This window comes from Biomphalaria glabrata, chromosome 1, assembly GCF_947242115.1.
Source record: "Biomphalaria glabrata chromosome 1, xgBioGlab47.1, whole genome shotgun sequence".
NCBI classification, from domain to species: domain Eukaryota; kingdom Metazoa; phylum Mollusca; class Gastropoda; family Planorbidae; genus Biomphalaria; species Biomphalaria glabrata.
This window is the reverse complement of record NC_074711.1, coordinates 79,184,865-79,210,448: the sequence shown is the minus strand read 5'-3', so window position 1 is coordinate 79,210,448 and position 25,584 is coordinate 79,184,865. Positions and strand designations below refer to the sequence as shown.

The following is a 25,584-nucleotide window of genomic DNA, read 5'->3' as shown; positions in this document are numbered from 1 at the left end:
AAGATGGGAGGGAGGCTAATACTGCGAAAGTCGTAATGAACGCACTCTTCATTGTGAAGTTTAGACACACTCATGTGACATTATTAGATCTAGAGTCTAAGATCAACAATGGCTGCCAGTTGTGAAAAGCTAGATCAGCTGGTCAAAGACTACCTATTGTTTAGGGGGTTTTCGACTACGTTAAAAATACTTGACCAAGAACTAAAAACTGATAAAGATAAGGGATTGCGGGTATGATTCATATTGGATAGACTAGATCTAGTCTATGAAGTATCAACAAAACATTACAAATGCCTGAAAGTGAAATGAATCAGTGGCATGAATCACTGAATTTCAGTTCCTGAATCTGAATTGTCTGAAATCAAATTCATTGAAATCATGAAATGCAGTCATTGAATCAGAATGATATTATGATTGAGTCAATTTCAATTAAATTATTAATTTTTAATAATTATATCTAATATTTTTATTATTTAGATCTATAGGCCTATTATTATATTAAAATAATTAAAATTTTACTATCATGATCATCATCAATGAGATTATCTGTCCCTTGACTTTGAGTTAAGTTAGAGGTCTTAGTTAGAATACTTAAATTTTGAGAGAGGCTGGTCCATTCTTTTACATTGCCCATCTAGCTTTTCTTTGGATGACCCTTTCTTCCTGCTCCTTCCATACTTTTGACAGTAAGTCTGAGGGAGTCATGTCTTACAATATGTCTATGAGTACTATGACCAAACCAGCTCAGCTTTCACAATCACAGTATTGAGCCAATTTTGAGGAGTTCCTCCTTTTTGCCAGCCAGGCCCAGAGTGTTGACTTGTAACAGTACAAACTCTTTTTATTAAAATTAAATTAATTTTTGATTAACAAATTTAGTCACAGTTCAATTAGATCTAATCTAATATAAAAGTCTAATTTTATTCATAGGGGTGTGAGGTGTGGTGAAAGTATGGTGAAAGTATAGATCGTGTAATAGTCTAGTCACAATAAATGTGTAAAATCTTTCTACCTTCAATCATCAATGCCTTCATCCATCAATTTATTAATATCATGTACATTATTAGATATTTGATAGTGTCTACCATTCATGGAGGTAAGATCTTATCTAGATTTAAGAATAACATTCAGTTTATTGTGACTGTGAATCCCGAAACTGACTTTTATTTTTACCTCTACTCATCATTGTGACTAAGTGACTGTCTGGCTGCCTGGTTGTGTGGTATGCGATCTGGACTATTGTCTTTAAGGTTCCAGATTTAAACCATGCCTGCTTCTATCCCCCAATGTCCTGCTGGAGGTTTGGGTTTGGATATAATTATAATTATAAATTCAAAACATGTAAAACAAACAAACTGTATAACTCAATGACCTTATGGCTACCTATGACACAATGTTTTAAATGTCAATAAACTAATGAAACCTATATTGTTAAAAAGAACTTGCAAGATTTCCATTGACACTAAATGTATGACTGGTAGAAGGTGGGATGTTACATTTATTTAATAGAAAAATGTTTACTATTAAAAACAAAAAATGTGAAAATATGTGACATGCAATGTCAACCAATCTTGCTAGTTTCACAAAGGAACTGCTATCAGACCTAGGAGTTGGAGTGGCAGTCATATAATATTAAGTCGTATAATATTAACTTGAAGAAATTTCCATTCGTAGGCAACCTCCGGCTGTGTTTATCACATTTTTGTTATTGTTTATAACATAAAACCTTTCAAATATTATATGCAATCTTGGCATAGGTTTGGTCATTAAGAAGTTTTAAAAAACTCAAGTTAATAATCCAAATCCAATTAAAAAAAAACACCATTATTATAATATTCAAAGCACATTCTAAATCTTTCTAAATATGACATAATTCCAGATTTGATTGAAATTCTTTGGCCTATACAAAAGATAATAGTCACTTAATTTTATTATATTAGCACAAAATATGATAGTTTTAGACTCATGCTTATGCATAATAGATTGTCTGTAGGAAAAAATAATGGAATTTCCATCTATCACACTTGTCAATATCTGACTGTTTACTATAACACATTAAGTATAATTAGAAATAAAAATGAACATGCTGTTTCATTTTTAAATTCCTTTTTGAAAGGTCGACCGTATGATGGAACAAATTTGGACTTATCTCTCCAACTTTGATTTACAAGGTCTCCGAGATTATTGGCGTTATTTAAACCAGAGACTTTTCTCCCGACTGGAACAGCGTTATGCTCTGAGTGTTCGGAAGCTGGAAAGCAGCCTGCTGAAATTATACGTTGTGAATGCTCACCAGGGAGGAAAGCAAGAAAAAGTTTTAGGGTTCTATGAACAGCTTGGAGCTGATTTACAAACTCATCCAGACTTTAAAGATTGGTTTGGTAATATCACAGTTTACTATTCCTTTTTGTTTTTGTGTATATTTTTGAATGATTCTGTTGTGCATTTTTCAAATTTAATACAAATTAACTCCATGACTCTTAAATCATTGTATATGTCATATCAGTGGATGTCCATTAGCACAAAGATATATTTGTAAATAAGCAGTAGAAAAAGATCTTTTATTAAATTAGTTTTTTTAATATAAAAAGAATATATTTTAAAATGAATTATTTATAATATAGTGCAGAATTTCAAAAACTGGGGTGTGATGTTCTGACATCTACTAAGTAGGACCTTTTTAATGTGTATACCATTTTCACATGAGACGACTGCAACAATGTCAACTGAGGCTTTTTACTTATTAAAGAAAACAATTTGAAACATAATTCTTCTCCACTTTCTTTTGTCACAATAGTCAAATTTTTCCCAACTGTTGTAAATTGATTGATATGTTAACAACTTTTACTTAACAAAAAAAAGGGTAAGTGACAAGACATCTTACATAACACAAAAATGATCTTATGACCTTCATGTCCATTTCAGAAATTTATGCGCTATATATACCTTGAATGCCCTTTTCAAAATAGCATTGATCAGTGCTGCCTACTTTTTTATTAGACATAATTGACATGCATATAGGGCCCCTTTTACTGCTTTTTGATACAACATTTGTTGACATGGGTAAAAAGTATGAGAAAAACTGAGTTGTAGATGCCAGGAGGATACATTTATGAAGCTCAGTATGCAGGAAAACTCTTTAACACCCCAGACCCACTTGCTGACTGGAGGGGAAAGCTCCAACATCTCCAATACTATGTCCAGAAAGAATTTTTCTAGTATGGAAACACTTTTCCTATTACAATATAACAACTAAGTTGACTAGGTTTGATAAACAAACCTTTTGTAAATATATAGGCCAGTGTTTCCCAAACTTTCCGCAGAACCCTAGTGTTTTGCAAGGCCTGAATAAGTGTTCCACAAACTACTGGAATTATTTACTAGTAGGCCACAATGTGAATTAATCTCTCTAAAAAAAAGGCAAAGTTTTCATTAAATACTGAGAAATAGTTTGGGAAAGTTAAGGAAAAAGTTTGGGAAACACTGATAAGCAAAGAAAAACTAGAAAATTATGTGTCTGTAAGTTTCTTTTCTTTTTCACTACATCCTTAACCACGCTCAAACCTCATCATGGGAGCTAACAGTGCTCACCCCAGATCCTACTCGCCAAAGTGGGGCACAAACAAATTTTTGTTTGTTTAGGGGCTGCCACTGGTAAAAGTTTGAGAAACACTGCTATAGTGAATATTTATTAATTCCATAACATTTTGTAGGAATAATATTTTAATAATAATCATATTACTTTTCTTCTTCCAGCTTTTCCATTCGTGACTAACCCGGCAGAAAATCCAATGTTTTCTTTATATTTTACCAAACAATGGCAAGACACGCTCCAGCTTTCTCTACACAACTTTCTTTCTGTTGTGTTGCAAGCAATGCATATCCTTTTTTCATAATGTTTCATTTTCTTTTCTCTCTTTCACATGAAAATAAATTAATCAGAGGCAAACTATTATTCTTAACTTGTCGCACCAGTTCCAACATTGCTCAATGTGGAGTTTGATGCCAGGCGCATGAAGACATTACAGGAAGAGAATACATCCTTAAAACAACAGGTGATGCTTTAATGAATCTCTTTTGTTTATTGACGTATGGATGATAAACCATTTTGTATGTATCCTTAATTAAAGATTAAATAGATAAGGACTTCTCAATTGTTTTTGTTTTTTTCAAAACAATTAGTTGATGAATTCTGCTACAGCAACTGTAGATATGGGTGCTGAAGCTAAAGTGAAACCAAGACATGCTGTTCATATGGATCTCCCCCCACCTCCTTCTCCTCCTGATATGGTCTATGATTTTTCTGGATTAGCCAGGTACGAAAACTCTAAATTTTTATTTCATTGGAATTAGAAGCAGTGTGCCAGTTCTTGTTTAGTTAAACATTTTTAACTGTAACTGAATGTAAGGGCTTCACTAATATTAGATGATGTCTCAAAAATTTGTAGAAAACACAATCTATTTATCTATTCATTTTTTTTTTAGTGACAGTGACTCTTCAAATCAAGAGAAACAAAAGACCACAAGGCGATTTTTAAGTCTTACATCCCCACTGATGGGTCGAAAGAAATCAGATGCTGCATCAATCAAACCTAAAACCACAGGAGCAGCTGCTCCTGCAGCTTTAGTTATTTCTGGAGCACAGGGGAAGGTAAAGATAAATGGATAAATACATCATGCTATCGCAGTACTCCTTCAAGATTTCCAGAAATATTTGAAGGTAATTGGGTCAAGAAGCAATGGACGGTAATGTAAAAGTAATAGAATGACGGGTTTGGTAGCTATGGGTTGGTTTTTTTTATAGGAAAGAATTTTACCTTTTAAAAGCATAGCTACAAAGTAGTGCATCATTTTATGTGCAAATTATATATTTATATATATTATATTTTACAAATATCTTCGTTTTCTACATTAGCTTTCCAAAGTTGTAGAGACTACGACAACACCATCATTGATAACTGCATCCGAAGGAAGAAAAATGTCAGTTCCATCCTCACATCCATCCTCAATCACAGCAGCATCAGAAGCTGCTAAAAGCCAACCTTTTTCTAAAGTATTTGGGAGTTCAGGTTCTTCTCAGCAGCTGTCTTCCCTGATCAGGCATGCCACATTCTCAGCAGGAGATACACACCCTTCATCCTCACTCACAACAAATGTAAGTGCACCATGATCAACATCAAACTCTGGTAACTTCCAGAAACATTTTTAGGGTGAAAACTTTTGTTTTATAATCAACATAGCTCAATCATAGTAAATGTATTCAAGTTCTTACCAATTTTTATTTATGTTAGTGTATAATTTGTGCTACAGAACTATAAATATTATAAAGAAAAGAAAAAGATACAACTTTCAGACCAACCGATCTATGGTTGCAGATGATGCAAAGCTCATCTGTTTCTATAGCCAACAACTAACAAGGGCCAGCACAACAGCAGCTTTTATTTCCCCAATGTATGTCAGGTACCTATTACAGTTTAGTAAACTCAGGGGCATACTAGGAATCTTTGAGTTTCAAAATCTCAGTCTTCATATCTGGATTTGAACTTGACCTTCCGGTTTAGAAGCCAAGGGCTTTACTACTCAGCCACCATGTTACCAATGGTTGTTATATTTAATGCAATTGTGTGAAAAAAAAATTCAAATAAATAATTTCTTATGACCGAATTTGTTCATTTAATAAGAATAGTCATAAGTACTAAACGTGGTATAGATTTAATAAGAATAGTCACAAGTACTGAGGGTGCTATAGAGGCACTGTGGCTGATCGGTAAAGCACTTGACTTCCAAACCGGGGTTCAAGGTTCAAATTCTGGTGATGTGTACCTAACAACCTAACATTAGTTGGGGAAAAGTAAAGGCGGTTGGTCATTGTGCTGGCCACATGACACCCTCATTAACCGTTGGCCACAGAAACAGATGACCTTTATATCATCTGCCCTATAGACTGCAAGGTCTGAAAGATAAACTTTTTTTTTTTACTGAAGAGATTATCCAGCATAAAAAAAAACACAATTTTCTTCATCTGTACTTTAATCTCATAGAAAAATCTTTAGAACAATTGTTGACTCATTCAGTTCTTAAGGCCACACAGTATAGGGCCTACAAATATAGTATGGAGAGGTATGTTGCAGGCTACTCTCTTATACTAACATAATCTAAATCAGAGACCCCCCCCCCCCCATCCCCCCCAAAACCACAATTTTTTTTTATTGCTCTAAATCACATATTTCAGAGATCCTTATCAGTTCCAGCAAACAAATTGCCAGCTTCATCCAAGAAGATCCTAGATGCTGTTAAAAAGAAGCCAGAAACTCAGCTATCAGGCTTATCAAGTACTGAAGTGCCCAATGCTGCATCTGCCTTGGAAGCAGTTTCAGATCAAGATGTAACAGGTAACATCATTCCTAATTGTTTAAAAAAAACATTTTTATTGCCTATTTTTATCTAATAAATAAATTCTTCCTTAAAAGTATAAATAGTAAATTTAATTTCATGAACGGCCTATTGTTGTTTTGTAGTACTAAATTTTTTACTATCACAAAATTATTAGTTGTTTGTGGGATTAAATTAAACATTTTAAAATATATTTTACTACATATTGAAATAAAAAGCTTCAGATATTTTAGAATGTGATTCAAACACATTTTTTGTATGACTTTTGAATTGCCTATGCTTATTAAATTTATTTTTTTTTATTTAAGATTCGGATTGTCCATTTTTACTTTTAGAGGTAAGAAAATTGTTTCAGAACTTTACATAGGTATAGAGTAAAATACTTTATCTAAAATCTTGCATTTCAACAAATTGTACTTTGTCTTCCTATTCTAGGTTGATGAATATATTGAGCACAGCTCAGCTGCTGCCTTCTGTCGTTTTTCCCTGTCAGGGCAGTATGTTGCCAGCCTAGATGTGGATGGCATTGTCAAGTAAATATACATGGAAAAAGTTAATGTTAATAACATTTTACCTATTTTTCAATACAAAAGACATAATTCTACCATCATGTTTTTCACAGAGTTTGGATGTGGAGTCCACAGCCTGCTACGATTGCTACAGTTATGTCCAAGTCTGCTTTTTTATCTCTGGCATGGGCTAGCAAGTCTGACAGATGGGTTAGCTGTTTTTTTTTTTTTTTTAATAAAATCAATATTAGAAAATATTAGAATTTAGTCCACTTTGAACATATATTTTTTGTGTTTCTCTATAAATGTTGTACACATTTTAATTGGTGTCAGAAGAAAACTAAACTAGACATAAGTTTCAGGTTTAAAGTGAGATTTAAAATTCATCAAATAGTCTCCCCCTGAGGCTCCTGGTCACATTTTAATTAATGTTGCTTTTTATGCTTTAGGTCAGGGGTTCTCAACCTGTGGGTTGCGACCCCCTTTGGGGTCGATTGACCATTTGCCAGGGGTCACTTAAGACCATCAAAAATATGGATTGTTATTGCCTACTCTTCTATTGCTGTATGTGTGTGTCAGGGGGGGGTCGCGGCTGAGTGGGGGGTTGTAAAAAGGGGTCACCGAGCTTAAAAGGTTGAGAACCACTGCTTTAGGTGCAAGTAAATGAAATCATTTTTTTTTTGTTTATCTTATTTTTTTTGTCATCACAGCTGTTACTAGGCAACAAGACAGGCTCTCTTCGCTTGTTTGATTTAAAAGACAGCAAAGCCCATAAAGAAGTTTTAGTCAGTCCAGACAATCCAGCTAAGTACGAAATCAATGAAAATATTTATTTAGAAATTAAGATTTTTTTTGTTTGTTTTGCAAATGGCTAATTTGAATTGTGTTGTCTGTAGTTGTATGCGGGTGACAGACTTGTCCATTAGTCCATCAAGTTCACAGTTTGCCTGTGCCACAGCTGATTACTGCCCTTTCTCAACCAGTCTGAATAATGTTAGTGGACGATTGTTTCTCTGGGATCTTCGAAGTCTAAAAATGGAGGTAGTACAAAGATAATCTACATATCATAATGAATACACCTTTTTTTTCTGTCTGTTTTACCTGTAATATATACACAAAACTGTAACGTTTTGATAAACCTTTGAATACATATTGACTTTCATAAACCTATGGGTTTATGATATGGGTCATATGATAATTGAACAAGTTTATGTTATGCTGGGGAAGAAATATTGAATTTAATACTCTATTTAAAAAAAAAATTTAATTCTGTTCTCAATCTTTAGAAAAAAACAACAACTTGATTTAGTAATGAATTCTAAATTTTACTTTTATTTGTTTTTTTAACATTTTTTCCCCAGAGAATGTTGCCTGTTGAATCTGTTTTGTGTAATGCTATCACCTGTTCCTCTTACAGTCGCAACAGCCAGACTCTGTTGACTGGAGGTGCTGATGGTACACTTAGATTATATGGTAAAGTAGTCAATCGGATGAAATGACTTTCTTAATGCTTCTTATTGTGTCTTATCCTAAACAACCAAACAATAGCCTTTATCTTTATTAATTAAAACTTCTTTTCTGGGTATAAAAAAACCCTCATTTATACAGTTGTCATATTACCCATAGCAGTTTACATCTATGTATTTAGATTATTTTTTTACCTATTGTGCAGTTTATTTCTTATTTTCATAGGCTTGTTATTTATGCTTTTTACAATTCCAGCTTGCAAACTCTTCATGGGTTCAGTAATCAAATAGTTGGAACCAATGATTTTTCTAGAAATAGGACAGTTTATATATATATCTTTGGAGAAAAAAAAAATTACCAGCTTATTGGCCTTACAGTGAAACTCTGGTTCGACCATAAAAATTTTTTAAAAATATAATCATCTTAAAATTAAATTTGGTCTTGAGGTATAGACCCTGATTATATTCATATAGAAATTTGCACACTGTGTCTTATATGGAAATCTGTCTAGGCTTCTTTTTAGCAAGTCTGGACTTACATCACCAAAATACAATATTCTATATCTTATCTCTAACTAGATCCAATATTGTGGTCTAGACTAATGTCTTTTAATGTTATCATGTCTGAATATATCTCACCAAACTAGACTTTTATTTACTCCAAGCAGATTTATACATGGGTGTAACCAGGATTTTTTCTGAAGTGGGTGTGTGTGTGAATGTTCCATTTTTTTTTGTGTATCTCCCATTCATGAGTTATTAAGAGCCAAGTAATCTCTCTTACAAAAAGTCATCGGTTTCACAAAGGAGGAATTGTCTTTGTTTTAAAAAAATCAGTTTTTTAGGTTACTTGTTTCATTTTTTTTTTAAAATTATTATGAGTTGAAGTCAGCTTTGTTTTTATTCTTCAGATGTCCATTCACAAAAACCTGTGATCAAATGGCCTGGACATGATTCACCAATTCATACAGTTCATTTCCATGGTGATAAATCTGTTTATAGCATGTCGGCTGATGGGAAAGTAAGACAAAAAGTTATTTACTTCACTGAAGTCTAATTGCGGTAGATTTAATTTAAGCAGCCCACTCCATCAAGTATAATGTTGATGATTTGTTTAGCCACTCTGCATACCAACATCATTTTTGAAGCATGCTCACCATGTTCCTGTTTGTTTTGGACATTTTGTGTGCAGTCATTGTCTTGTAGTTGAAATAAAAGGATGGATGGCTGCCTGGTGGTGTGGTTTGCACTCTGGACTGTCCCCTCAAGCCCTGCTCGTTGCAATCCCCCAAGGATGTAATAATCTTTAATTTGGAAGGAACATCCGAAACATTTAAAACAAAACAAAGGGTTCATTTTGAAATACCAATTAGTTGCTTGATTAAAGTGATTTTGATTTTATTGTGTTTTAATAGAATGACAGAAGTCTTATTGAATTTTCACCATCAAGCATTGTAAGGGATAGAATGGTTGAGTTTATGGATTCATATAAAAACCATTTGGGTTTAAATCCTCATAGAATGCTTTAAATTTTACTTTGGACTAAAGCCCCTTAGTTTACCCAGTTTAAATGCTGATCATTGAACTGGTCATATAACACCTTAATAATTTTGTTGGCAGAAATTGAGTGAACTCAACTTGAATGGCATACCATGCTTTGCATTTAATATTTCATGTCTAGTCTTATTTTAATTATTATTTAATATTCTTTAAAGAATAGGAATTTTCACTTAGGTAATGTAAAAAATATTGACTTAGACTTGTAATTCAGTCTTCATGTTATATTATTTTTAACAGCTGTATGAATGGAATTTGTCTTGCCCTGGTCAAGTTATTAACAGTTTGAATTGTGGAACACGAGACTTTTTAGCTAATAAACCCGGAAGCTGTAGAGGTCGTCTTTTTGCACTTGATACTGATTATGATCAATATTTATTAACTTACAATGGCCGAAGGGGCTCAATTTACAAGGTAGGTTCATTTTAATGTTAAAGTTTATTTTTAGCTTTTTGTAAAATATATTTTTAATTTATAGTTTGAGATTGAAACCTTGGAGATTGAACTGAAATATTTTTCTATCCTTACAGATTCTTGATGCTTCTTGCCCTACTCTTGCAATGGATTTAAAGCTTCATCAGTCTCCTGTGGTTAGTGTAGACTGGTCATCTTCACAGGGCACACGAGTCTGTCTCACAAGCTCAGCTGATGCCAAAATTAAGATATCTACTTTATTATCCAAGTAGACTTTTGAAACATGACTTTTGAACTATGACATACCATTGGTGAATTTTTTTCTTTGTTTTGAAAACACTTTTTCAATTGTCATTAAAATTTTATGTTTCATTGGCACTCATATCTTCATTGACTGATCAGATGTCTGTGTCAGAAAAACTTTCTATTCATGCTTCATTCACATTATTTCCCCAGAATTTTTTTTTTCTTTATAAGCAAAATGTAATGTACTTTTTATCTATTCATTCCATTGATCCTTGCAGGATAAAACCGTATTAATAAGTCTTTTGAAGGTAAATGTTTTTCTTTTAAACAGAGCTGAATATTTGGTTAACTGTAATTTGTCTTTTTTTTTTTTTTGGATATCAGATATTATAATGTAATATCTATGTATTTTTTTAATAGATGATCTTGTTTCCCCAGAGTTAAACTTTTTTCTTCTAATAATTCTTATATATGATGCAACTTGTCAAGTAGTGCACTGGCTATAATAAACTGTGTTATAATTTATTAAAAATGTTTTTCTACAATCATTGCACAATCACTTTTTTTTTTTTAAAGGGATTACTAAAAAAAAAATCATGAATAGGTTAAATAACATAATTAGTCCATTTATCTAAAACTGGTCACCATCTAAGTCACTCTAATGTTATAGAGGGGGTTCTATGTCTCCTAATAAAACCTAAAATAATAAATAGTAACCAAAAAAAAATTTAAAAAATTTTAACATCCCATTAAAAATTATAAGTATTGGGTGTACTTTCACTCAAACAACTTAAAACACACCTGATGCTCTGAATATTTATGAACTATTTTATACTTTTTAATTCTTAGTTATTTTAGCCTTTTTAAGTCTTAAACATATTCAAACACTAATGTATTGGTCCTCAGATTTAATAATTTAATGTTATTGTATTTTTATAGAAGGAAAATCATTTGTGACTATGGTAATTAAGACAATGTCTATTACCCAATCCATTGCTAAGTTTTCTTTATAATTGACTGATATACATATAATCTTTACATTAACATTTAATTATTTTATAAATTCTCTACACAAGGCTTAGTACATTTTCAATACAAAAAAAAATATAAAAAAAACGAATTACAATGTTCACTTATGGGTCCATTATTTTGTATGCAAAATTTGATAAAGATTTGTAATTACAACATGACCAATTCTTACATGACTATTTGGCATGTTAAAAGATTTTTTGTTATTTGTTTTGAGCCTAGTGGGTAATACAGAACATGAAACCAACATTCCCAACTAAAAGAAATCAAAACATGACACAAAGTTTGCATGAAGAATAGAATTGTGTTTTATTCGCACACAACAATCAATCTTAGAGGCTGAAAAGTGGAGCACACATGTGAGGAGCTTATAGTCTCTATGAACTTCTTACAAGCTTAGTTTTTGTATGTGTATTAAATTGAAAAGTTCAACATGCAAAAACCATTTTCTACATTGTGCATTTACTCGTGTAATATTTACATTATATATTAGTCTCACAGAGCTACATTAATTTCTATAAAAAAATCTACATTGATTAGAAAAAAAAAAATATTGTCTTTTTATTATTTCTGTTGATATGTTGATTAGAAAGCCATGTATTATATTGTATATGTAAAAGATGCATGTTCGAAACACAATGTAGAACTTAAAACTTTGTATCAAACATCTTTCAACCCCAATAAAAATAAATTCTTAGTAAACATAGTATCAATAACATTGTAAGTCATTTCATTAGGAGGGCATGATAATAAAAGTGCATATCAGTATAAACACACAAGATAGGAGTTCTAACACAGTTGCCAGTACATTAAAAAAAAATGCATATAATTTGATTTAGTTTTTGACAAAACAATGAGGGAGAGGGCTGCACACTAAAACATTGTTATCCAGTTGAAAACGTTATAAGCAAAAGAGTTCTTGTCTTCTCATTATCTTTTAGGAAAGTTTTTGCACACAAAAACAAATTAAGAAACCTGAGAGGTACTGACATTTTAGAGTAAATCAAATAAACATGAAAATACTAAAAGTTTACAGATCTCATATAAACCAGACAAAAAAAATGAATTAATACATATGTTGAATTATTAATCAGTTCATCACAAAAAAAAAAAAAAAAAAAGAAAATGTTTTTAATGTTATTAACTATGTAGAACGTTTTTTTCTAGCTGAAAAAAAAAATATGAGTAAATATAAAATTTAACTTCTTTTTTTTTCTTTAAACAAATGTATATATTGCAAGGTGATAGAAAGATTCCATCATTTAATTTTTGTCAAAATATTTGATACATTGTGTGATATTAAAAGATTTGCACACAAAGCAAAGCACTAGGGACCCCCTATCTTTATAGTAAACTGTAACAAAATACTGTAACTAACTCAATAGCAAACAAAGTCGCCAGAGAACTAGGATCCAAAATGACTAGAATTTTAGTAGAATATAAAAAAAAATTGTATATGAAAGTGAGAACAGTTTGATTATATTTTCATTTTAGAGCCAGATTTGTATTTTAGAAGATTAATGTATAAAAACAATAGTTGAATGAAAAGCTAATGAAAAAATGTTACTATAGCAAAAAAGCTTATCATGACAGGAATGTATTTATTTCAATATATGTATATTACATATCTCAGAACAATAACCTTACAGTTGCTATGGTGCACCAAAAAACTAGGGACATATGCATATAATAAAAGCAATGTTATGTTTTGCTAATGTAACTTAAGGTAATAATGTAAAGGCAGATGTATTATTTATATCAGTTAGACTTTTTGCTTTTAAACTTGTATAACAATCACTACTGGTTTTTTTTTTAAATTATTCTGTGTGCAGCTATCATACACAATAAAATTGATAAATTATTTTGGCTTCAACAAAAATCAAAAATAATATTTTCTTTCTGATGAGTTTTGAACAATGTATTTGTTCATATTTTAAAATAGCCAATTTAATGAGATAATAACAATAACAACATAAACATGGTCCTTTGGAAGATATACATGCAAATGAAATCAAAAGGAATTTGAGATGGAACTCAAGAATAAATGTGTAGCACATTCAACAAGCAAGTGGAGGGGGTGAACAAACTATTTTAGCTTAACCAAAGTTTATGAGACAATAACTCCTATGTTCCATCAAAGAATACAACGAAGAGAAAATACAACAAATTGAATGAGTGAAAGATCTGGTCCATGTCTCTACACACTTATTCTGATCAAAAACTCACTTCCATTTTACAAAGTGTACAAATCGTGAATAGTCAACTTGTGTAAACATATGTACATAAATCACAACTATATATAGATATATATTTATAAGCAATATTAAATCATTTGAAACGATATTACAAAAGTTTGAATTGAGAAATAATGCTTAGCAACATTCAACTTAATAGTGTTTGCACATCTGATGTGAAAGCTCTTTCAGTATATAATAGTAGGTTTTCAAATAGTTTTTAGACTGCACACAAATGCAAAATAGGCACAAAATAATTTCATTGAGACATAATAATTAAAAGCACAGAGCTAAAATAAAAAATTTTGTACTGAAAAAAAAAATGAAGTGGATAATTTTTTCAAAAACAAATTACTAAGCAATCATACACTGTCTATAAAACCAAGTATTGCAAGTTCAGTGTAAATGTCTTTAAATACATTCTAGACAACAGTCTTGTTTCTCCAATAGATAACGAGTACATCAATACAAGAATAGTCTTAGCAAATACAAATTGAAAGAGTCATTACTATAATATCACAACTTTGAATGAAAGAACACTTAAAAAACTCCATGACCCACGAGTCACGCATTTGTACTGAAGTCTTTATATCTTATTTTCAGCTTGGGGGTTCATGTGATGGTCCAGAAACTATTACTTGAACCACATGATTTTTTGGTATGCGAGCATCCTCGATGCGCAGTTTATCATTGAGCAAACGTCCAGCATAATACCACCGCTGTCTATGAGGGTCTACCCCGACCTGCATGTCGGCAATACGTTTTTTCACCTTTGACACTGTGTCTGTAGAGCTAACTGACAGCTTAATGTCGTGGCTCAAAGTTGAAAGTCTGAACCTGATTGGCTGTTCCACACCTGGTGTAGCATTAACGTCTGTGTCAGGTGAAGCCTCACTTTCACTAGTGTCGTCAATTAAGTTTGCTGGGGCACTTAGAACATAGTGTGGTAGTTGATATCTGTTTCCTAGTTCATCATAACAGTCCATTAATGTTCCTGACAAAATTAAACCAAATAAAATATTAACATGACAGTCCATTAGTGTTTCAGGTAAAAAAAAAAGTCATGGTGAATACAAGTATTGCCAATAGACATAGTATCTATGCTCTTTTGATACACAGAAAACTTAAAGGTTCACTATAAATGTCATGTTCACACTAAGGTGAACTTAAAGATGTTCAAAAATGCATATTAAAAAATAAAATAAAAACTCTGCACCCGCCATCCCCCACCAGGATTTATTTTGGTTTGGTATCTAAAGCATTTTACCCCTAAGCCACCAGAATCCTTAAAAAGACATGAGTTCATTTTGTTTTTATTTTTTGTGATTGGATTATCTACTCCATGTGTTCAGCTGATATGATGTCCATTACATAAATACCACTGAGTGATTTTGATTTAAGATTGCATTATATAATAATGTGATATATTACATTATATATATATATTATTTTATAATAATTAAAAATTACAATGGACCTCATTCACCAATCGTAAACAAACAACATTTAGGCACAATTTTTCTCTATCTCTTCTATACAAATTACGATCTAATTTTTAATACATAATGGCTATCACATGACAGTTTTTCCCCGTTGTTTTATCAATATAATCATGTGACTAAATAATGTTTGTTTACGATTGGTGAATGAGGCCCATTGTATATTGATACAAAAATATTTTCTGATACAATCAATTTTACTTGTATTACAATTTATCTTTCAAATGGATAAAAGTTCTAGTATTTTAAATACAAAGCACACCATTTATTTTATTGTTTTATATTTTCAAAGAAACATTTTTTTTAAATATTATGTAACAAATAATATTAAGGTTTTGAGTAGTTAAGTTTACCATGTGGTAACGATATACTAGCCCCATCAACAATGGCTTGCGCAAGTGCATGGTCTCCTGTTTCTAAAGCATAGGAGGCAGCTTTCAATGCATCCCAAATTTCTTTCCTCCCATCAAATGCTGGTGCTGTGTCCCAAAACTCATCTCTTTTACTTCTAAGCTGCCCTTCTGTCAAAGGGACATCACTCTTCCATTTAGGTTTCTCTGGTTTAAGAGGCTGATTTCTCCCGACTGAAACTAAAATGGATAAAAAAAAAGAAAGGTAATAAAGAAAAAATTTTAACACTATTACAAAGACGCCTTAATACTTCAGGATCTCAGCAAAGAAATTTAATACAATTTTATACAAAAGAAATATTTTATAAATAAAAATGCCACCTTAATCCTAGCTAGGTATTGCTAATAAGAAAAACATAAAAAATACTTTTTAAAAATCAGAGCTCATTCATATGAAGTCTAACAGTATCAATCAGTTTGGATCAGTCGTATAATTATATGTATTACTGACCTAGACATAATAAATCTGTGCAATTAGAAATATTTTTAACAATCGTTTTTAGCTTTTTCAATGTGCTATGATCTTATCACTTGTCTGGACCAGTTGTGAAAGGGGGAGGGAAGAGTGGAGTATCCCTGTGAATGTTTACATGATTATTTTTAAATGCATTAAAAAAATTCACTCAGGCTCAAATATGATTTTTTTCCCTTGTTCAAGATACTAAACAAAATAATTAAGCACAATAGTTAATTAATTAACTTGTTAATTTTTTTTTTATTGATTCTTGTGTTGTCAGGTAAAAAAAATAATTGTGCAAAAATTCAACTTAGTCCAAGATTGGGTGTGTGTACAAACTTTTTATCATACAGACAGACAGAGTTGATATAATCTTTGTAAAAAGATATAAATATCACTGTTTATTAATGGTATTCACTTGTCAATACTATAGCAGACCCCCCCCCCTTTTTTTTTTTCTTTGAAGTATGAACTAAATTGAGACTAAATAAAGTGTGCCATTATATATATATATATATATATAATATAATTTATAAGGTATAACAATAGCATGAGTCACATTTTCAAATCTCTGATGGGAGTCTAAAAAAAGGAACATTTATTATTAAAGATCTTTTGTAGATCTACATTTTTACAAACGAATCTGTGTAACATGAGTGTACGTGTGTACTACAACTATGTATGTTATGTACCAGGCCACCAACTGTAAAGGGGGGGGGGGATTTCAATGTAAAACATGGAGATCTACATGTGTATATTTAACTTGTTACTAGACTCTTTAATGTAAATCTCTCAAAAGTAAAGTGCAATTTGTGTTGTATAGTGGGTGCATGTATTTGAATGTGTTCATGAATTTCAGACCAACAACTGGTCATCAGGCTTGTAATTTAAATTAAAGGCCAAGGACCATTTCTGGTTCTGGCATCATTGATAGTCTTAAATTGGATATAGATCTAGATCTATACTCTCTCTACTGTATCTAGATCTAGTAGTAAGAGTGAGAGTCTATTATTAGTGTCTAGTCTAAATCTCATACTCAAAGTAGTCATAGAATCTATCTTAGTATCTTACTATCTATTTATAATTATTTTATTTTTATAGTTATAGGTCTAGTGACAGTCCGAGTCTATTGTTATTCATACCGTGCTGCACCATTCCAGTCACATCCGAAGATTCCCCCGAGGGTGGGCCATTGTCTCTCTGAGACCCAATGCACCCACCCATTTTAAGTGAAGTTAAGAAAAGGAGTCGATAAAAACAAAGACAGCTTCTTAGATGACATATCACATCAGTTTTACTTCCCCCCAGGAATGAGGATATTAAGTAAAAAATCGAGATCTAGCGACAAACAAAGTAAATAGCTTTGTTCCAGATTGCCAGATTTTTGTGTTCCGAAATTTTAGATTTGCAAATAGACCTAGATCTAGATCTAGAACTAGATCTTGATTCTAGAATCTATTATCTAGAAATCTACATCTATCTAGATCTAAATATCTTTTGTAATCTAATAATTTATTTACGAGCAAAAGTAGGTTCAGTCTAGATTCTAAATATTTTAATTGCATTTTAAAAAATAGGTGATAACATTTTTAAAAATATTTCAGTATGTTAAAAAAAAATAAATGGAATATGGGCCTGGTTGTAAAAGTTGTGTCATGGTTGTATGGTACAATCATGACAAATGAATGAATCGTTAAAGGCCCATCACCTTATTTTTATATATTTCAGAGTTCCTTTAATTTTTTTAAAAAAGGAAATACCTTCTATGTGTATCCAAGTGTTAATCTAGTCTAGTCCTAGTCCTGCGCATTGTTGGCATTCAATGACAATCATCTTCGATTCCGAAGATCAATAAGGATGAATGCGGTGTTTCACATGTCTATAATATGCAAACCTAGTTTCCTGAATGCTAATTAGAGACTTAAACTCTGCATATCTAAACCAATGATTGACTCAACAAACCTATTTCATGCTAAAGTGTAAGCAGGAAAAAAAGAGAGAATATTTTATAACTTAAATGGGTTTACCAGACGTCCAGAATGTCCTCCTTTTTGAGGAATTGTGTCCTCCGCCCGGCAAAACTCAACCAAAAATGTCCGCATTTACGTTGCCGGCATATTATTAAACAAAATTGAGAGACCTAGACCAATATCCCTTCCATCTTATGATATAAACAAACTCGCACCTATAAAGGTTGAAGGTTTCCATGGCACATATAAGAGACTTAACCTAATTATGTTAATATTTTAAACAATAGTAGGCTTAAAATACCTTTAACTTGATTAATACGCCATAATTGATTTTTAACACTATTTTTAATGCCTACTTAAGAAAGATATATTTTGACAGAAAACTCTTTCTGGACTATATTCTTTGATCAACATTAACACCTTGTATTATAATTGTAAAACACAGTGATTACATCGGATCTAATTATAGCCTACACATTACATATAGGCCTATATTGTCCAGAACTCTTTTTTTTTAATTGAATTTTCTTGAAAATTTAGTTTTTCTTGGAGTTTTTGGCGCCAGTCTTTGACAGTAGCGGACTTAGGGGGTGGCAAGCGGTGCAACCGCGATCGGAGATTTTATTGTCACCAACTTCGAAAATCAAATCAGTTCTCATAAACTATGACTTGCTACTCAACATTTTCTCAGTATCTTTATGATACCAATTACCATTTAAGCTCTTAATCAGTGGCGTCACTAGTGGGGTGCGGGCCGCACTGGGTGACACCCGATAGGGGGTGACACCCAAGTGGAAAAAATGCCCTTTAAAAAAAAAAAAAATACCCACTTAAAAATTTGAGAGAAGCAAGATTAAAAAGCATAAGAATGGTTGAATAAACTTTTTCTTAATGGGGAAAAAAACAATAGTAAGATTTTCTTGTTTTGATAAATAGCCACAAATGTCCACAATGAGAAACTCGCGAGAAGACTGAAGAACATTTATCAGGCTTTCAAATTTGGGACATTTTGGCAGCTGGACTTAGGTTACAAAAAAAAAAAAAAGACTGGGAAGTCATGGCTATGATTGACGTATAGCTAGGAAAACAGAGGAACATCTAGCACCTACTTGCTTGAAATCGCATTGTTTCTAGCAAAGCAAAAGTTGATATTTGGTGGCGCATTGAAGAAGACTTTTCATTGAATAATGGAATTTTTTTCTTTTGATTGTGGAAATGTTATCCAAACATGAGCCAGTACTGAAATAATAACTTTAAAGATTGCAAGGCAGCGATGCAAAGATAGCATCTTATGAACTGCCGATTTTAATAGGCTATAATCGTTTAACAATTCACCTTGGCATCAATAAAAACACAATCCAAATCGTTTATTTCGTATATAAAAATCGACGTCCAATCGGATTTTATTAGGAAAATGCGTAGTGATACAGTTTGAACTACTCTTTGCATTATGAAAAACTGTAGGCCTATATGAAAGAATAATTTATTACATTTGTAGTAGAAGAGTGCCCAGGGTGAAAGAGCGCCGAACCAACAAAAAGCTAAGAGAAGAAGCAGGCCTATCTGCAACTGACTTAACCCACCCATGCCACGTATGCGCCGGCTATTTAAAGCACTTTAAAAAGTCATGTTCGAGTCCATAGGAAATGAGAAATGTGCTTATCTTCGATCACGAAGGAGGAGTTATAAGCCTATATATATATATTGTAACATATATTGATTTATTTTATGAAAATTAATACAGTGTTTTCTTGACTTTCGCTGGTGATACATTCTAAGACTGCACACGAAGGTCAGATTTCATAAACGTATACTATTTTCAGGTCTAAACAGTATCCCAGGACACCCCCAAACATTTAAAACCACTAGATAAACATTTCCCATTTCATTAATAACTTTTACATGATGTTCCTTTTAAAAACTCATTAAATGTTCAGTAATTTTTAAAAGTGTCTCACAGCATTGTTATGTAGCATTACAGTATAAAAAGAATTGGTACGTATACATTAAATATACTGTTACTTTGGTCTGCCATATAAAAAAAGGCTTGAGGGTATATGAAAAGGATTCCTTATTTGGTTCTGTAACCTAGCCTGTATTGAACCAGTTGATGTGCTTGTACAGCTATTTCGGCCAATCAGCTTCCAGAAGGTTTGGCGATGACGTATTAAGTTGATTTTTTATCTAATGCACTACTGTGCATAGACATAGTGCGCCTTGGGAAAACCCGTGTCACCTGTAAAAAAAAAAATTGCGGGTGTATTTTTTTCAAATTAATTTTTTGAAAACCTAAGACTAAGACTGCTTTATTGATCCTTACGGAAATTTGTTGTGATTACAAGGACTCTTTTCTCATATAAAGACAACACAACAGAAAAATACACATAAATACAACAGACAACATAAAGAGTTCATTCAGCGACTACACACAGGTATCTTGGTGCATTTCATGTTCCCTGATCAATGAGTGGCGGTGATAGAGTCGCAGTGTGGCTTTAGGGCAGGAAGATCTACAACAGATATGATTTTCTCTCTGCGGCAGCTACATGAGAAGAGCAGAGAACAAAAGCAGCCCCTCTTCATAGCTTTTATTGATTTGACCAAGGCCTTTGACCTTGTTAGCAGAAGCGGTCTGTTTGCTGTACTAGAGAGAATCGGCTGTCCAAATAAGTTAAGAAAACTAGTGTCAGCTTTTCACGAAAATATGCAGGGCACCGTTCAGTTTGAAAGTTCTTCCTCCAGGCCATTCTCCATTAAGAGCGGTGTAAAACAAGGAGGTGTACTGACCCCTACACTTTTTGGCATCTTCTTCTCAGTCGTACTATCCAGTGCTTTTAAATCCCTGGAAGACGGAATATACATCCATAGCAGATCCGATGGAAGGCTCTTTAACCTGGCACGTCTTAAAGCCAAAACGAAAAGGCGTCGTATCTTGATAAGGGAGCTGCTGTTTGCCGATGACGCGGCACTCGTATCTCACTCACAAGGAGGTCTACAGAAGCTAGTGAACGCCTTAGCAGCTGCTTGTCAAGAGTTTAGCCTTACTATAAGTCTCTCCAAGACCGAAATCCTGGCACAAGACGTTGCAGAAATACCTATAATACAAATTGGGAACCACACCCTTTCAGTGGTGCAGGAATTTACCTACTTGGGTTCAACAATTGTCAGTAACCTAGACTTAGACATCGAGCTGACAAAAAGGATAGGAAAAGCTACCACAGCATTGGCAAAACTCTCCAAGCGCGTCTGGGAAAATGGTAAATTGACCACAGCGACCAAAATCCTAGTCTACAACGCCTGTGTTGTGAGCACTCTCCTTTATGGCAGTGAAAGCTGGTCAACATACATGTACCAAGAGCACAGATTGAATAGTTTCCACTTGCGCTGCCTGAGACGCATAATGGGCATCTCTTGGAGGGACCATGTCTCCAATCAGGAAGTTTTGAGACTGGCCAATATGAACAGCATGTATGCTCTCCTGACACAAAGGAGATTACGCTGGCTCGGACATGTCACCCGCATGCCAGATGGTAGAATCCCGAAAGATATCTTATATGCTGAGCTTGTGGAAGGAGTCAGACCCAAGGGCCGCCCAAGACTAACATATAGAGATGTCTGCAAGCGAGACATGAGAGCCTCAGGCATCAGTGAAAGTATGTGGGAAAACATAGCCAGAGACCGTAGTGCATGGAGACAGACTGTGGTGCTGGGACAACCCTTGCTGAGAACAAAAGAATTGAAGCGGCTTTAATCAAGAGGGAAAAAAAGAAAGCTGCCCTGTCTGCTAGCCCTAAATCAGAGGCATACAAATGTACGAATTGTGGCAAAGTCTGCCTTTCTAGAATTGGCTTGATTAGCCACACCAGATTCTGCCCCGTCTCAAGATTAAGCCAAAACCAGTGACTCACTTGGGCGCATCCATTGCCTTTCGAGACAAAAGGAGCCATATATTAAGTTGATTTTTAGCGGCCCCCGTAAGGGGAAAAAGCCGCTATTAGGTTTGTGCAAAATGTCCGTCTGTCCGTCTGTCCGTCTGTCACTCTCAGATCTCGAAAACTAGAAGAGATATGAAAAATATTATTTCATCATTAAATCCGGCTTGAAAAGTTTAGGTGCAACGGCTACTTTTGGTTTTCTAAAAGCAAACCGTTTAATTTATAAAATTAATTATGCAAGCGATTTTTTCATAAAAATACACCAATTCTAAAACAATTACGTAAATGTAAGGGAGGCAATGTTACAATATGCTAACAAAGATGGACAATTTTTGTGTATTTTCAGTATCACTAAGTCAAATATATTTTTAAAATGTACAGGAAATGTTTACAACAAATACAAATAATAGTTAAAGACGTTTTTTCTGGTCAACTAGCTGCTAAAATTAAAAGAAAACATTTCTGTTTGTTTATAAAGGCTAATAATGCACTTTGTATGTAAATATCACGCACATTTTTTTAAATGGACTTTTTATGCAGCGATTTTCGCGCAGTAGCGTAACGTCGCAACATGATCAGGTGCTAAACCAATTCCTTAAACTTTTTTAAAAAATCAGATTTTATTTATTTTTTGTTTAGTGCCCCCATCCGAATAAAAGAAGCTTATTTTTGTGCGTTTTGTCTGTTGGTCGGTCTGTCCGTCACGATTAGATTTAAAAAACTAGAACTCTAAAAGCTATTGAAAATCTGATTTACCCTTTAATGTTCCTCCCATAACATCTCAATAGTTTTAAGTATCTAAAATTGATTGTTCCGGATTTTTTTGTGCAAAACTAATCAACGCCAACAAATGTTTGTTTGCTCTTCTAACTTATATTACATTCAATTTCCATGCTTAAACGTTGCAAAAACACATTATCAATAATATGTTGTTCCGTTTTTTATGTAAATAGCATATTAATGCTAAATCATAATCTCTATACTGACTTATATTTCATTAAGTGTAAAAATGTTCCGGATATTGTTTTATAAAACATGAATTATGCCTAATGATTGTTTGAAATCGCATAAGGCTTTTAAAAAAAGTAATTTACTAGAATTGATTACTGAAAATTACTTTTTAGACATTTAATTTTCTTGTAAAACATAACATAGAAGTTTGGTAATCGATAAAGAAAGTTCCGGATTTTGTTTCTTACAAATCGTCGCCAGAAATTTCCGAATTTATTTAAAAATCTACTAACGCCAAATAATTGTTTGAACTCCCTCTTTTAATTAATAAACAAATAATCTTCTCATTTACGAAATAATGTTTTTACGGATTTTTATGAAAAATATTTTAACTCAGTACTCTCTTACAGTACATTTAACTTTCTACCTAAAACATAAAAAAATCTAATTATCGTTAATATTATGTTCCGATTTTTAAGGAAAACAGAATCCAAACACCAAAGTAAGGTATGAAAATCTCTCCACGTGGCTGTAGTACATCTAATTTTTATACGAGACCATCCAAAAAATTTAATTAACGGTATTACATTTATCTGAAATTCTCTTTTTCTTTTACTATTTATACAAACATCCGGAACAATCTATTATATAAACTTTTCAATTGTGTTCATACCTAAAAATTATTGCGATGTTTTGAAACGTAAAATAAAGGTTAATCAATTTTTAATAACTTTTAGTTGTTTTTTTTATATCAAGATAACGGACAGACCGACTGACAGACAAAACGCAAAAACAATGTGGCTTTGATCCTTTTTAAATGATATCTATTAGAACTCAGTGCACCAATGTCTATGAACCCTCGTTAAATATCTCGTGTAAATAAAGACATTTTTTTTATGGTACCGGTGCTAGCCTATTGTGAGGTAATGGAATTTTTTTTCTTTGACGTCATATGAATGGACTCTTTAAATGTAATGTTAAAAGAACGCACTCGGTGCACCAATGTCTATTAACCCTCGAAAAAATTGCTTGTATTAATGAAAACATATTTTAGTCTAACTAAGCCGTGTGACGTAGTGTTTTTTTTTCCTTTGACGTCACATGGAATGAATTCTTTAAATGAAATGCTAAAAGAACGCACTCGGTGCACCAATGTCTATGAACACTCGAGAAATGGCTCGTGTTGATAAAGGTGATTTTTAGTCTAGCTAGGCATTGTGACGTAGTGTTTTTTTTTTCCTTTGACGTCATATGGAATGAATTCTTTAAATGAAATGCTAAAAGAACGCACTCGGTGCACCAATGTCTATGAACACTCGATAAAAGGCTCGTAATGATGAAGGCGATTTTTATTCTAGCTAGGCCGTGTGACGTAGTGTTTTTAGTTCCTTTGACGTCATATGGAATGAATTCTTTAAATGAAATGCTTAAAGAACGCACTCGGTGCACCAAAGTCTATGAACACTCGATAAATGGCTCTTATAGATGAAGGCGATTTTTAGTCTAGCTAGGCCGTGTGACGTAGTGTTTTTTTTTTCCCTCTGACGTTATATGGAATTAATTCTTCAAATGAAATGAAAAAAGAACTCGGTATAGTAATGTTTATTAAGCCTCGTTATGTGACTCGCGTTTAAAAAAGGAATGATATCTTGATTTAGATCTAATCTAGATTTTTTAAACCAGATCTAGATTTTTATTACAGTATATCTAGATCTCGATTTATATTCTAATTAAAATTATTTTAGAGTCTAGATCTAGAATTTCTAGATCTAGTTTAGACTAAAATAGACTAGATTAAGATGTAGAATTTCAATTTCTAAACTTAAAGTGTAAAAAAAAAAGTGTAGATTTTCATTTCCAAACGTTTTGATCAATATTGTAATGTTTTAATATACTAAAACTAATCTACTATTTTTTTTATTAAATTTAAATTTAAATTTACGGCAAATGAATCTTTGAAACATTATTACTTTTGACCATCGGATGGCTGCCTGGTCGTGCGGTTTGCGCGCTGGACTGTCGTTCAGATTTATGGATGGCCCAGGGTTCAAACCCTGCCCGCTCCCATCCCCCGTCGTCCTGCGGGAGGTTTGGACTAGGAAGTAATTATCTTCAACTCTGAAGGAACATCCGAAACGTGTAAAACATTTTACATCAAAATTAAATCACCTCTTGAATATTATTTGCGAATATGCAGATCCGACGGGGGCCGCCTCTGAGTTTGTGTAACACAAACTCTCTTTGTAATCTTGTTTATCTAATGCACTACTGTGCATAGACATAGTGCGCCTTGGGAAAACCCGTGTCACCTGTAAAAAAAAAAATTGCGGGTGTATTTTTTTCAAATTAATTTTTTGAAAACCTAAGACTAAGACTGCTTTATTGATCCTTACGGAAATTTGTTGTGATTACAAGGACTCTTTTCTCATATAAAGACAACACAACAGAAAAATACACATAAATACAACAGACAACATAAAGAGTTCATTCAGCGACTACACACAGGTATCTTGG

General features: G+C 32.8%; 2 protein-coding genes across 2 annotated transcripts; one reads left to right on the top strand and one right to left on the bottom strand.

Moving 5' to 3' along the window:
• The first annotated feature begins 72 nt into the window (after positions 1-72).
• LOC106068573 (WD repeat-containing protein 91-like) lies at positions 73-11,313 on the top strand. Its single transcript, XM_056017333.1, has 17 exons — positions 73-231; positions 2,117-2,381; positions 3,757-3,879; positions 3,973-4,055; positions 4,183-4,316; positions 4,486-4,651; positions 4,916-5,155; positions 6,233-6,392; positions 6,702-6,730; positions 6,829-6,926; positions 7,016-7,112; positions 7,613-7,710; positions 7,799-7,943; positions 8,264-8,375; positions 9,280-9,389; positions 10,166-10,339; positions 10,456-11,313. The coding sequence occupies exons 1-17, from the start codon at positions 109-111 to the stop codon at positions 10,609-10,611; spliced, it is 2,313 nt and encodes a 770-aa protein (XP_055873308.1). The 5' UTR covers positions 73-108; the 3' UTR covers positions 10,612-11,313.
• A 585-nt stretch (positions 11,314-11,898) lies between these two features.
• On the bottom strand, positions 11,899-17,605 carry LOC106068565 (ubiquitin domain-containing protein 2-like). Its single transcript, XM_013227984.2, has 3 exons — positions 17,357-17,605; positions 15,701-15,937; positions 11,899-14,842 (listed from the first exon to the last, which is right to left on the bottom strand). Exons 1-3 carry the CDS (start codon positions 17,436-17,438, stop codon positions 14,448-14,450), a joined length of 714 nt encoding a protein of 237 aa, XP_013083438.1. The 5' UTR covers positions 17,439-17,605; the 3' UTR covers positions 11,899-14,447.
• Between the last annotated feature and the right edge of the window lie 7,979 nt (positions 17,606-25,584).

Excerpts from the sequence above, each read along its gene's own strand:
- LOC106068573 (XM_056017333.1), top strand. The coding sequence starts at position 109 with ATGGCTGCCAGTTGTGAAAAGCTAGATCAGCTGGTCAAAGACTACCTA. Across the intron at positions 232-2,116 it reads ATAAAGATAAGGGATTGCGG|GTCGACCGTATGATGGAACA; the intron begins GTATGATTCATA and ends CCTTTTTGAAAG. Across the intron at positions 7,113-7,612 it reads CTAGCAAGTCTGACAGATGG|CTGTTACTAGGCAACAAGAC; the intron begins GTTAGCTGTTTT and ends TTGTCATCACAG.
- LOC106068565 (XM_013227984.2), bottom strand. The coding sequence starts at position 17,438 with ATGGGTGGGTGCATTGGGTCTCAGAGAGACAATGGCCCACCCTCGGGG. Across the intron at positions 15,938-17,356 it reads GACTGGAATGGTGCAGCACG|TTTCAGTCGGGAGAAATCAG; the intron begins GTATGAATAACA and ends TATCCATTTTAG. Across the intron at positions 14,843-15,700 it reads TAGTATATCGTTACCACATG|GAACATTAATGGACTGTTAT; the intron begins GTAAACTTAACT and ends TAATTTTGTCAG.